At 42.2% G+C, this 13,707-nt stretch overlaps 1 protein-coding gene across 3 annotated transcripts in view; it reads right to left on the minus strand.

The window, feature by feature from the left end:
• Positions 1-706, minus strand: part of SS18 (SS18 subunit of BAF chromatin remodeling complex) — a 44,526-nt gene extending 43,820 nt beyond the window's left edge. Inside the window, exon 1 of one of the 3 annotated variants that reach the window (XM_053951004.1) lies at positions 331-706. In XM_053951004.1, coding sequence (XP_053806979.1) covers positions 331-399 — 69 coding nt within the window. In that variant the 5' untranslated portion in view covers positions 400-706. The remainder of the gene's footprint in view (positions 1-330) is intronic. The other 2 variants (XM_053951016.1, XM_053951007.1) reach the window with 2 other exon arrangements.
• Positions 707-13,707: the final 13,001 nt, after the last annotated feature.

A 13,707-nucleotide genomic window follows, 5' to 3' on the forward strand; every position in this document is an offset into this window, starting at 1 on the left:
CTCTCGGGTAAATTCAGGCCCGCGGGGGCGATCGGGGCAGCCCAAGCGGAGGAAGAAAAATGAGGGCTGCACACACCCAGGGACACCGCCCGCCTCCGCCCGGCGCCTCCCGCCGGCCCTGGGACCCTCCAACAAGTGTCCAAGTGCAGAGAGAGGGGCCGAGCCCCGGCCACAGAGAGTGCGGCCCGGCCGCCTCCCTTCCCCGCCGGGGCCTCGGCGCTCCGGGCCTGAGCCGCCGCCGCCCCCGTTCCCCGCGCGGCAGGAAGCGGCAGCTGCAGCCCCCGGGGCCGTCCGGGCCGGGCCGGGCCCTCCTCTTCGCGCCCTCCTCACCTTCTGGATGGCGGCCGGCGTGATCTCGCCCTTGCCCCGCTGCCTCGGGGCGGCGAACGCCACCGACATGTCTGGCGGCTGCCGGGAGGCTCCGCGTCCGCTCCCGCCCGTTCGCGCGCGCGCCCCGCGGACCCAGCAGTGGCGGCGATCCGGGAAGAACGCGGCGCGCGGGCGGGCGGGGGCGCGCGCCCGGTGGGACGGCCCATCCCCATCCCGCCGGGGGAAGGGGTTAAGGAAGACCGGCGGCTCCTCCCTGCTTTTCTCCCTGGTGAGGGGGCGCCTCGATGAGACCGTGGCCGCCCCGCACGGCCCGGCCAGAACAACTGGACCGAGAGCCGATCCTGAGCCGCTTCGAAAGTGATCTCCACGCACGGCCTTGTCACGCGCCTTTCTTGGCTACCCCTTTCCCTCTGCCGCATTGGTACGTTCCTGCCCGACGAGCCTCATAGCAGGGAAGTGGTACTGTCGGCTGGGGGGGGTGTGACGGTGCTGTGGCGCGCACGTTGCAGGGGACACGCTCGGGCTGTGCCGGGCGGCAGTCTCTACTACTCCCTCTGCCCAGCGCCACAGTTGGTTGCACCCGGGAGGGTCGGGCGGAGCGGGACGGGACGGGACGGGACGGGAGATTCTGAAGGGTGGCACTCGGAGTTGGAGCACGCCTGGTGTGGGGTCTGGAGCATCTCTCATGAGGAGAGACTGCGGGAGCTGACCCTGCTAGTCTAGAGAAGAGACGATTCATTAATGCATGTACACATCTCAAAGGAGGGCGCCGAGAGAGTGGTGCCCAGCGACAGGACATGGAGCAATGGCCATAAACTAGAATCCAAGAAGTTTCCACTTCGACATGAGGAAGGATTTTTTACATGGAGGGTGGCAGAGGACTGGAACAGGCTGCCCAGGACGGCTTTCCTCGATGAGTTGGGCGGCTGCAGGTTTCCTGCCGTAAAAGTGAAACAGACCAAGAAGAAGCTCGGCTGCAACATTAAACATAAAATTACAAACGCCGGAAGCCCTGAAACCAGCCTTGATCTATTTCAGTGCCAACACTGAAGGGACTCTCGGTGTCACCAAAGAGCATCGTGAACAAGTTTGCAAAGTCTAAGACAGTTTTTGGAAGAATGCAACGGGCAACATTGAAAGTCTCCACCCAAAGCATTTTAAACCTTCTTTTTCTTGGGCACATCCGTTGCTTAGCCTGTGTGCATTCCAGTGCCACACTACAGGCTGTGGGTACAGAATTCCTTGCCTGTGGCCAACTGGTGGCTGCTCTTGCAGCTGGCGGAGGTGTGTGCGCTTCCGTGGCTGGCAGGACGCTGCCTGCCCGGTGACAGGATACCACGGCCCACGCCACAAGACGTGAATCTTGATCCTTACTTGCTTGCTTTGTTTCTCAGCAGTTGCTGGTGGAAGGCCCTGGCTCTTCCCTCCAGCCCTAGCCGGCCCTTTTGGTCACAGCACACGTTTGTCAGTGGCATCCATGGCTGTGCAGCTGCTTCCCAACTGGCATGTTCTCTCCTCACACTGGGTCTGTGCTGGCTCCTGTCCCCAGTCCTGTCACCAGATGACACAAGGAAAAACGACGCACCACAGCTTTGGTCACGATGAAGAGACTAATTTATTTTTTCTGACTCCAATCTTTTATAGTTCTCAAAAGATGCCAGTGGATTGGAGGGTGAACATGCCACCTCTCCAACGACACTGGACAAACTACCTGTACATCAAATTTCTCCGCCTCTATGAAAGAATGCAAAACAATAGGTTGTTTACAGAAAGTTGTGTGGGAAAGTTCTCTACAAGAATGTAAACTCAGAAGGCTTTAGAAAACTCTTGATAACCAGGGCGACACCCAGTCCCATGACAATTCTCGTGCTGGCTCCGCTGTCCCAGGATGTGCTGTGACTGCCCATCACCCCCTGCTTTCTCCCCTTGACAGCCAGTTCCCAGGCTTGCTGGCTCCAAGCTGTTGCATTCCTACAGGATCCCACTCCCCAAGGGCTCACCCCCTGGACCTGATGCTCTGTGTTACCAGAATGACACTTCTTCTGCCCTGTCTCTTCAGATTATACAGGACCCAGAGTTGATGGGTTGCTAATCTGGCTTGCTTTTCTCCAGGAAATATCTGTGACTCAGTGCTTGCTCTGTAGGTTGTGCTCAGATGGAGCAATGCCAGCGTGTCCATTACTTTGTGTTTCTAGCCATTTCACTCACCACTGTGGTCCATTTTTTGGACTATTTTGGTCTATTTTTTCTGTCTGCTACACACTTTATCATCACCACCACCATCATCATCACTACTTAATACTTGTAGGAAACCAAAAATAAAAGAGGAAGATTTGACGAATCCATATTTTACTAAGGTTGATATGCTTCATGGTGATCTCTGGTTATTATTACATGGTCTTGGAGTGAACTCAGAGAGTAACTGTTGTAGTACCCGTGTGTAGTACCTGTTTTTAGTTACTACAAACAGCAGCAAAGAACCCTACAAATGAAGAATGCGTGATGGCCATGGCCAAGTCAGTGTGTAATCAGAACCAACCATCTCCTACCCAGTTAGTAACAGAATTATGAAGACTCGTTTTTTTAGCATATACTTGTTCCTGGAGAACTGGTGAGGTGTCAGAAAGTGTCCCAAGGCTGCAGGCATAGGAAACGCGTTCCTATGAAATACACTGAACACTGGGAATGCCACAAAATGTTTTTTCTTTTTCACAAGTGTGACGTCCAGATGTCATGCTCTGGTTACCTGGCCCCTGTGTATAAAGTATTTTGCACTGGGGTGTCTTGGTGATAGCAGTGTTTGAGATGATGGGTTAGATGCCAGCCACATAAACAGTGCTCTTAGGATCTGAATGCTCCTTTTTGTTCTTCCACACTTTCAGGTTGGCTTTTGAGTTGAGGGAAAAAAAAAAAAAGCTTGTAGGAGGCCACAGGTGAGGAACCTTAACACTAAAGCAGTAATTTCCCATTTTATTTCCCTAGATGGTCCAAACTAAGTATGTGATTTTTTTTTTTTTTAGTACATTCCTAGTTCCATACAAAATACAGGACAGCAGTGTTTGAAATGCAATTCTGTCTGTTTCTAGAGAGAAGATATAAGATCATTCATTCATAGTTGTCAAAACTATCTCCTTTGCCTCATTTTGTCTGAGGATTAATTTTTTTTTTTCCATTTGTGATATTTTTTCATTCATGTGTTTAACATTTTGGACTTCCACATTCATAAGTAGCAGCAAATCTAAACAAACATTGAAAAAAGCAAGTCTGAAGCTCTGGGTTTTATTACCATGCAAAGGGAGATTCACATTCAAAATCAACATTTAAATAATGGCACAAATGCATACAAGCAGGGAAATAGATAGCTACAATGGAAATGTGCCACATGTCTCAGAACACATAACCACAACAGGGTGTCTCTTTTATGACTTCCTTAATGCACTGCAATATGCCTAGATATCAAAGGACATATGGTATATTTTCCCTTTAATTGCACATTTCTTTGCTCTTGTGAGTTACTCACAACCTTAACATTATTTAATTGTAATTTAGATGCATAAATCTCAGTCATCATCAGGAGTTTCAAATGCAAATATGTTTCAATGAGATCTTATTTCCACCCCTATTCCAACTTTTGTCAGTGTAGTCTTTCTTTTTTGTTGATGTGCATATGAGTATGTCATATTTTTTGGAGAGAGAAGAATTCAGACAGAGGTAGATCAGTCCTTTCCTGAAAGACTTTTTCCTATGTTTCCAACTCATATTTCTTAGTAACAAGTTGTTGTCTGCCAATTGTATTACCTAAATTTCCACAGAGTCATGGACATTTCCATCCACAAGAAGGAAAATAGAGAAGGCTGATTCATTAACATCCTCAAATGTACACTTTAAATTAAAAAATTTAAATGTAGTATTTATGAAGCTATATATGTAAGAAAGGGACAGCAAAGAATTTTATGGTAGTACCACTTGCTTAAAAACTTTTATGACTGCAGGTCTTGGTATGAAAGTTAAGAATTCTTCCTATGAGCCAGGTGTTAAAGCTTAGACAAAGCTTTTAACATCTTTTTTGGTGAGAGCACCTTATTTTCTGTACTCACTCCAACTGACAGCAACCCTCCCACTTTCTTTGCTGAAGTAAGGATGGATGATAACTCAGGATCTACTGCTAACAGATAGGATAGTGGTGAATTTGAGCTTCTTTTTCAGAGTAGACTACTTTTTCATCTTGAAATTAAAAAAAAAAGGAGGTGTTTATGCTGGTGTTTTGTAACATCAACAATACCATCAGGTAACAGAGCAGATCCCAAGGAAGAAGGGTCTTCAGCAGATGAAAAAGGAAGATGGCAAAAGGAAAAGAATGCCATTTTTAGTTTAGTATTTCTTTACCAACTGAACTTGGTGATCTCATAACTTTTTTGGGGTTTTCTACATGCCCAGTCTCTGTGTTACTTCATCTTGTGGCAAAATTAATCTTGCACTTTAAGGTCTGTCTATGTAAATGGTTGAAGTTCAAGTTCTGTTTATTTAAAACCCAGCAACTTGTTATCAAAATACACAACAATATCGGAGTGGCTTTTAGGGTAAATGGTGCTTTTTGCTTCCTAAAAGGGATGATGCTAACAGAATAAATTTGTCTTGAATTTATTCTGCCAGCTTCTTGCCTGATTGTTTTTTTTTTTTTCCACAGAATTTGGTAATTTCCATTCTGTATTGGCTATTGTATGGAATAGTAATAAAAAGTAGCACCTGAAATGCAAGCCTGTATGTTCCAGTATAAAATGAAGTTCTCAAACAGCACTGCACACTACAAGGATATTGGTGGCTCTGCCATATTCCAGAGGGGCAATAACAAACCCAGAAAAAAATCATTGGGATACTAAACTTTTATTCTACTACCTGTCATTTTAGTCTGCAAATATAAATATTTAGAGTAAAGAAGCTTCACAGCAGGTTCAGCAGTTTGCACTAATGGGAGTAAGTGCAATATCTGCAGTGAGAAAATCTTTCCATGTCCTGATTTTACTCTTCAAAAGGGAATCTCCAGCTACTAGGAACATATGCTATAAATAAAAAATAGCAGAACATCTAATCTAAGCCTCCTTAGAGCTGCAGATTCCTCAAGTATTCTTCGAGGTTAATATTTTATTTTATGGCACAGAAGCAAAGTGGTACAGTTTCACTAACTTCTTCAGTTTTTGAACATTGAAAGCAACGTTCAAAAGACAAAAGACATGAGAAGGCACTGCCAAGCCATACCGAAGAAAAGGCAGCAATGATCTTGAATATCACTAAACCTTCATATCTGGTACAAGGCAACACATTTGCAGTGAAGAGTCATACTATTCTTCTGGGGACTCTCACTTCTGCATCATCTGCATCATCTTCAGCATCTGCCTTCTGAAGACTCATGACCGTAAAGGACAGAGGAGATGACTGAACAACTAGAGGGCAGTACTTCCACCTTGTCACAGTTCCAATCAACTCCTGAGGGGAAATAGAAAGTGCAAATTATGTTGAGTATGATTCTCTTTCAGAGACTCTGATCCCATGAGGTAAAGAATACTCCCCGAATTCTGCTGGCAATGCTCTTTCCAGTGCTGTCCAAGATGCTCTTGCCCTTTGTGGCAAGAGCACATTGCTGGCTTACAACCTTGTCCACCAGGACTCCCAGGTACTTCTTGCAGTCATCCCTCAGCATGAGCTGGTTCATGGGGTTGGTTCTCCCCTGGTGCAGGACTTTGCTCTACCCTTTGTTGAACTTCACATGGTTCATGTCTGACTATTTCTTCCACTGAGGTTATCCAAGAGCAATGTGTATCAACAACTCTCTCTTGCAATATCTGTGGACTTGCTGAGGGTCCAATTCCCTGCTGTCATCCAGGTCAGGAATGAAGAAGTTGAGCAGCACTGGCCCCAGCAGTGATTCCTGAGATGCATCACTGTGGACTGGCCCCAGCTGGACTCCATGCTGCTGATCCCAATTCCGTGAGACTAACAGTTCAACAAATGTTCAGTACACCTCACTGTAATTTTCTTTAGTCTGTGTTCCATCAGCTTGCCTATGAGACTGTTGTGGGAGATAATGTCTAAAGACTTAATTAAAGCTGAGACTATTAAAATACCCCTCTCTGCTCAGACAGTATTTCTGTATTATTCCTGTCCTTGCTTCCACCTCTGGTATGCTGCATTTTATGTTTGGGTTTTCTCAGGAGATCCTTGCTGCTGTTCATCCATGCAGACCCCTTGCATCTATGCATGTGTGTTTCTTTTTAAGAAAGAGCAAAAAGGAGGAGAAGGAAGATGCTTTGTGTGAGTACAGTCTGTAAGAAGATGGTCCCAAGGCAGAGGTCTGCTGTGAAAAACAGGAGAAAACAGAGAAAAAATAGTAACTATGTTGATTTCTGGTATTTCTTGTAAGGATGTAGCAATGCTTTTTACCACTCTCTTTTCCTTTTATTCAGCATGAAATTTTAAAACATGCCTCTCATACAAAAAGATACTTTAAAAAAGTGTTATTCCATAATTGCAATATATTCTTTTCCAAGTAAAATAGCAATATATCTTACTATTAAGTCAATCTGAAAATCAAGTTAAGTTTCCTCTTGGTATCAGTCAGAAAAATTCTAAGTTAAAAGACTAATTAGAAGCCTTGCTGATGGGAAAGTGGGCCATAATAATACTTATGCCTCTTTTATGTTGATTCTATAGGAATAAGAAAGTTTTCCCTAGACTATAACCTTCATTATTAAATACTACTAGTCTTCTAGTAATGACAAAATGCAGTTTTGTGTAATTTTCTAAATACATTCACAGTCTAGCTATTAGTGTGTACATATTTTTGAAGGAACAAGGTATATTGCTCAGATAAATTCATTACCCCACTTTGCTCTTTGCTACTCATAAGTGCTCTATTCTTCCTTAGTTATGCCAAGTGAGCCTTTGATTCTGCCATCCATGATGCATCATTTTACCATGTTGATTTAGCTAGTGAGAATAATGCAGTTTGGGATAGTTATCTTTTGTAGGACTCAATATTTATGTATCTATTGAAAATACTAAGCATAGATTTTATTTTTCTTTCTCAGAATTCCTGATAGTACTTGGTCAGCATCAACTTGGAAGGTTCATTAGAGATGGTAAGTTTTAACCCATGAATGAAGAATTGAAGTAACTTTGCTCTCTGAAGAAAGGAAATTAAAAAATTTGAATTCATCAGAAATTATGACAAGGAGAGCCAAGTGGAAGAGAGAGTGATCAAATCTGGTAAGGAGAAGCAGATTAAACCTTCTATGTTTATTGATATTTATTGGTTTAGACCTAATTTTTCTCAGCATTTTGAAGAATTTTAAGTATAGAACAATGGACAAAATTTTAGTGGACTGACATGTAACATTAAATTGTTTATAAAAACTCCTTGCTGGCATATTTTAAAATAGAAGTTTTATGAGCTCTAAAACAAATATAATTGATGGCTAGATTGTATGTACCTATTGGTTTGGACTTTTGAAAAGAGCAAACATTTTATATTAGAAGTATGAAATCATGGCCTGTTTGGTCTTAAATGACCAAAATATCAGCTTATGTCTTTTAAAAGAATACTGTTGTCTACATTTATGCATGGGATATTTTACCGTATGTATACTTGATATAAAATAGTCACAGAAATTGTAAAGTTTGACATTGGTTGTGATATACCAAAGCACTGGTCTTAGGTAAATAATAAGGAGAATATTTATCATAAGAAAGTTGTGCAAAAAAGGGATGAGTTTTGTATGTAGTGTACTAAAAGAGCTTATTTTTCTTGAGTGCTAGATAAGAAAATACATGTCTGCAAGGAAAGGACTGTGTGTGATCCTGTAAGTCCTCTTTTACATCAATTCATTAGTGTTAGTAGGAGAGCATCTTTTAGGAAGACTGACTAAGCAAGGAAGGGGTTGCTTATGTTGTATTTCAATCATGCTTGAGATGTTCAGCTCAAAATCCTTTAGGATCAGTTTATCACTGATCCTATCATTCATTTAATTTCTTCAGTCCATTGTCAGATCTGACACAGTGCTGGTCAGTTTTCCTTTTTATTTATTTGCATCTTCTAAGAAAAAGGCTTTATGAGGGGAAGTGCTGAGCTTCAAGCAACTGAGAAAGCAACAGAGATCTTATCTGCTCTTGAGATGTTGACTAACTTTCATTTCATTAGTCTCTGTCAGAAATTTTCAAAGCAGCAGTTGTCACCTTTCTTTCTTCTTTCTTTCTTTCTTTCTTTCTTTCTTTCTTTCTTTCTTTCTTTCTTTCTTTCTTTCTTTCTTTCTTTCTTTCTTTCTTTCTTTCTTTCTCTCTTTCTTTCTTTCTCTCTTTCTCTCTTTCTTTCTTTCTTTCTTTCTTTTCTTTCTTTCTTTTCTTTCTTTCTCTTTCTCTTTCTTTCTTTCTTTCTTTCTCTCTTTCTCTCTCTATTTCTCTTTTTCTTTTTCTTTTTCTTTTTCTTTTTCTTTTTTCTTTTTCTTTTTCTTTTTCTTTTTCTTTTTCTTTTTCTTTTTCTTTTTCTTTTTTCTTTTTCTTTTTCTTTTTCTTTTTCTTTCCTTCTCCTCCCTCCCTCCCTCCCTCCCTCCCTTCTCCTCCCTCCCTCCCTCCCTCCCTCCCTCCCTCCCTCCCTTCCTCCCTCCCTTCTCCTCCCTCCTTTCTCCTCCCTCCTCCTCCCTCCCTCCCTCCCTTCCTTCCTTCTGAACTTCCGAACTTCCTTCCGAACTTCCTTCCCTCCCTCCCTCCCTCCCTCCCTCCCTCTTCCCTCTTCCCTCTTCCCTCTTCCCTCTTCCCTCCCTCTTCCCTCCCTCCCTCTTCCCTCCCTCCCCTTTAAAAGGAGCTTCTTATAAATCTTTGTAGTGCATCTGCCTTCAAAACTCATCCCCACCAAAATACTTATGACACCAGTGACAGTGTTTAAGTTGCAGTCTGGTATTACCTTACAGCTAAGTAAACCTCATAGCAAGCTGTTACCAAAAATTCATGTTTTTCCTTCAGTCCCCTCTACACTCGTGTTCCCACTCTGTCTCCTGTGCCATCGATTTTACTTGTCTGATCATGTAGTGAGATGTTTAAGGTAGCTAAATTGGCAGAAAACCAATTGTCTTTCTTTAAAAGCACTTTTCTGCCTGATCAGTTTCACAGATTGGGAGCAGATGAGTTTCTGTATCAAAGCAAGGGAAAATTATTCTGGGACAGAAGAGTGGAGCAGCTTTACCCTTCTTTGTCAGAATTTAACTTTAAGAAGATTGTAGCCATGACTGCACCTATAAACAGTGACCATACTGAAAATACTACTCACCACATTGATCTGTGCTGGCTTGTTATCTGCCTGGGCTCTCATGTCTCTAACCACCTTATTTCCTTTATTTTCTACTTGGTTATAAGCCTTTTGTCCAGGGGCTGCCTATCTGTACTATATTTGTAAACCACAACTTTTGCAACTTCAAAACTTTTTAGAATTTTTCCTTCTTAACAGGTGTCAGAAATTATTATTATTTCTAATTTGGGGAGGATGACACAGCCTCCAGATAACTGTTTGCCAATGTCCTTGTGAAAAGGCTTATTATTACAACATCTCCTCTGCATAACATAAATAAATATTTGGATAAGAAAAATTTATCCTTACTTAACAGGATGGAATTTGAGGGCTGAATACAGCTGTGTTAGGTATATGAAAACAAAAATGTTACCAAGCTTCAAGAGGAAAGAACTGTGAGGAGAACGTGTGCACTGGTTGATCACACCTCTTTGGCTTTTGCAGGTATTGTTACCAGTTACTGCACCACAATATGTTGCCTTGCAGGTATATGGTACATAGGAGACTTTAAAAATTAAATTTAAGGAGATTGAATGCATGAAGATAATTGAATAACTATGAATTTATGAAGAATATTGTGAAGATGGACACTATGGCTTGGGACGTTGGTACTAGGACATGAAGGCTTCTACACAACTATTTTGAATAAAGGATCCTTATGGGGCCAGTGGGAATCATTTTGGTTTTGCAAAATTAGTGGTACTTTTTTTTTTTTTAATCATCTTTTAGGTGTCTGTTTGCATCTCATTATTAGGAGCAAGCCATTTGGATAGCAGAAGTTGCTCTTGACTAATTCCAATGGCAATAGGCAGACTGAAAGGACAAGAAATGCTAACCTACAGATAAAATTCATCAAAACAAATGAGGAGGATATTGGAAATATTTCTGGAAACTTGGAACACAACTTTGGGCTTAAATCTCTGCTGCTGTCTTCCTCCCCTGTCCTAGCTGCTGCCTCTTGACAAGTCCATCTCTTAAAAGAGACCCCTCTTCCAAACATAAATAAGCCAGCGCTTTACAACATTTGCCGCCACAAGGAATATTTTTCTTCAGATGAGAACTGAATGAAGGCAAAACTGCATGGAAGCTCAGCAGGTAGTTAGCAGAACTACCTAGAGCATACATATCACCCCCCTGTACAGTTCCATGGCACCCCTAAACCAACTGGTCATTGCTACCTGGCACCTCAAGGCAAAGGTCTTACCCCAGGCTGTGCTCTCCCACTGTCACTTCTGTGCTGGCCTTGCTGCCCGGCTGGGGTGTGACAAACCAGGCTGCAAGCCCTGCAGGGCAGAGAGATAAGCCAGGAAAACTGGAGAAGGTTTCTTGCAGTGTCTCACCCAGGCCAGGTGAGAGCCACAGACTCAGAAGAGGAAGCAATTCAAAGAGCAAAGCCACAGCACTGACTTAGATCAGGCTAAACTCTCACATTAGTGTGTGCAACTGGGTGGTGGCACTTCTTCCTCCTGCCTCTGCTCTGTCCTACTCTGTCCTAAGCACTGTCATCTTCTCCCTGGTGCCCTTTCTGATGCTGTTTTGGAGCCCTTGTGAGTTGACTCAGCTCACCAACCTCCCAGAAAAAAAACAAAGAAACCCTTCACTTTCTTGTTGCATTGATTCAGTGGGCAGCCATATGTATCCCATACCTGTGAGGGAAAGGCAGAGTGAAGGAAGAAGTTGGGGGGGAGATGTAACAGTCTTTTTTTGGGGGTCAGACCATTAATGTCACCCATTGAGGGTGGAATTTGATACTACACCTAACCAGTTCTGCATGCAGGCTGCCTCTGAAGAGAATTGTGCTAAACTCACTGATCTGATGGAAAGTGAATTCTTTTTTTTGGTGAGTTGTCACAAAGCTGTGTGATTGTTAAATCCAGTTCAAGGAAAGCTGCAGGAATGTCTGTGGAAGTGGTTGGGAAGAACAGAAGTGCTGTATTTTGAGGTGATCTCCATTTAGGTTATGCTATCAGGAGGTGAAACTATCCTCTTTGTGTGCTTTCAGAATGGATGAAAACAAAATTCAGCTTGTCAAAAAAATTTAGTTTTGAGTTGGATCCACACACAGGTCTAACTTAACATCTGTAGAATTGCTCATCTTAAAACAGCGAGAGAATCAAAACATGCAGAGAGAGGCAGGAGAGAGGAGAAGAGCAGTGGGCTCTTAGATTGGCTGATACTGAATGTGGAACTGCTCCCAAAAAGGGGAGTCCAAGTGATCAAAGAAATTTTCAGCTATTTTGTAGTAAACAGCTCATCACAATGATCAAACTTTAAAAAAAAAATCTTTTACCTTTGGAAACTGCATGTTTTCACTGGCCTCACAAGCAGGTGAATTTGTAGGAGAATGGGAGAATGAAGTGCTACGCCAGAGAGTGAATAATTTACTAGGAAATCAGGAAATAAGGGACTTAATCAATTGGTTTTACCATCAGGAAAGTTGTAATGTGGTACTGTGCTTTGTATTTTCTACAGTATCTTGTAATGAGGAAGAAAAAGGATGTACCTTAGTAGGCCTCTCTTCTTACACACTATTATGCTGCTGGCAACCCCCATTTCCTGGTACTGTGGTTGGTGGTAGTGGTAAATACCAAAACCATGATATGTGGTATCTAGGGAAGAAGGTGCTTTTCATATGTGTTTTTGGACTAGCTAAACCCATATTTAATTATGCAAGTTAATTTTTTGTAAACTTAAAAACTGTTATGGCCTGAAATTTACTTAAAACTGCTATTTCTCATAATAAAGTCACTTCTGTGTCCGGTTTTAAATTTGTTTGGTTTCACCTACATTGCTCTCTTAGCAGTTTTTTTACTTTAAAAAAAAGTTGCAATGATTTCCTCCTTCTTGAATAACAAATTTGTTGTTAGTTAATGAAGGACTCTTTGTGAAGACTTTATCATTGTGACTATGCAGACCTGACTGCTGGTGCCACAATAGTGACTGAAAGCACCATAGACTGACTCTTGAGGGTCCAGCCACAGCAGAATACATCAGACACTGCGTTGCAACTTTAGCAGATAAGCGGTTTGACACTTCTGGGTTTCTTCTTTAAAGTGTCAGATGATGGTGAGTATCATGAAGAGGCATGGAAGCTGCTTGAGGAAATCCTCTGGCTAAAGGAACAGTCACGCCTGACAGCAGCTGGTGTTGTCCATATTTTTTACTCAGTCCATCAAGTATTTACCACTATAATCCAGTGGAGTAATTTCATCGCTGACTTTGTGCTTAGTGGATTCTGAAAGCTCTTACAGTGCCTGAGCTGATGGGGTGCCTCTTCACTAGTGAGAAAAATGCTGAAGACCAGGTTTTGTCCTCGAGACCATGTTCAAATCAGAGTCTCCTTGCCTCCAGAATGGACCACTGTGCCCTGACTGCAGGTTACCAATGTGTGCCAGAGATCACTGAAGAAACAGAGATGAGCATGTCCCAGTGCCTGATGACTTTTGTCTTCTGGCATAGGTATGGCTAAGGCAGCTGCAAGTTGCTACACTGGATTTGTCTCCCCAGTGCACAGCAGGAGTGCACTGCTCAGTTTTAATTAGTTCTCTTTGGTAAGGCTTAGTAGGAGAAGAGAAGGGAGGAAAACAGTGCATTGGCACATTTTGTAATTGCTTTCATTCTTTGGTTATAAATAAATTGGAACAATTTTTCTGTAGAATTAAAACTCCCCCAGACTTGTAAGAGTGTGTACCTTGGTGAAGGGAAAATCAAGGGCCTTTGGCTTTGAGGCAAAGGACTGAAGGACATAAGGATCCTTAAAAGGCTTACATTAATTTTATATATGTTCTGTGTGTTTTATTAATTTCTCTGCTTTTGTCCACCAATGAAATAAAAAAATTCAAGGTTGAATTGTGATAATCACTTCTGTGTTGACCTATATTCATTTCTAAGTGGGTAGTTTTATTACGTAAGTACTTCTAATTACTGTGTTGATATGCCAGTTTTATCAATTTGATTTTTTTGCCAATTTTCTTTAATCTCTTGACGTTATTAATCTCTTAATGTTATTGATAATCTCTTAATGTTATTGAAGTAGTTGCTAG

This window comes from Vidua chalybeata, chromosome 1 (genome assembly GCF_026979565.1).
Source record: "Vidua chalybeata isolate OUT-0048 chromosome 1, bVidCha1 merged haplotype, whole genome shotgun sequence".
NCBI classification, from domain to species: domain Eukaryota; kingdom Metazoa; phylum Chordata; class Aves; order Passeriformes; family Viduidae; genus Vidua; species Vidua chalybeata.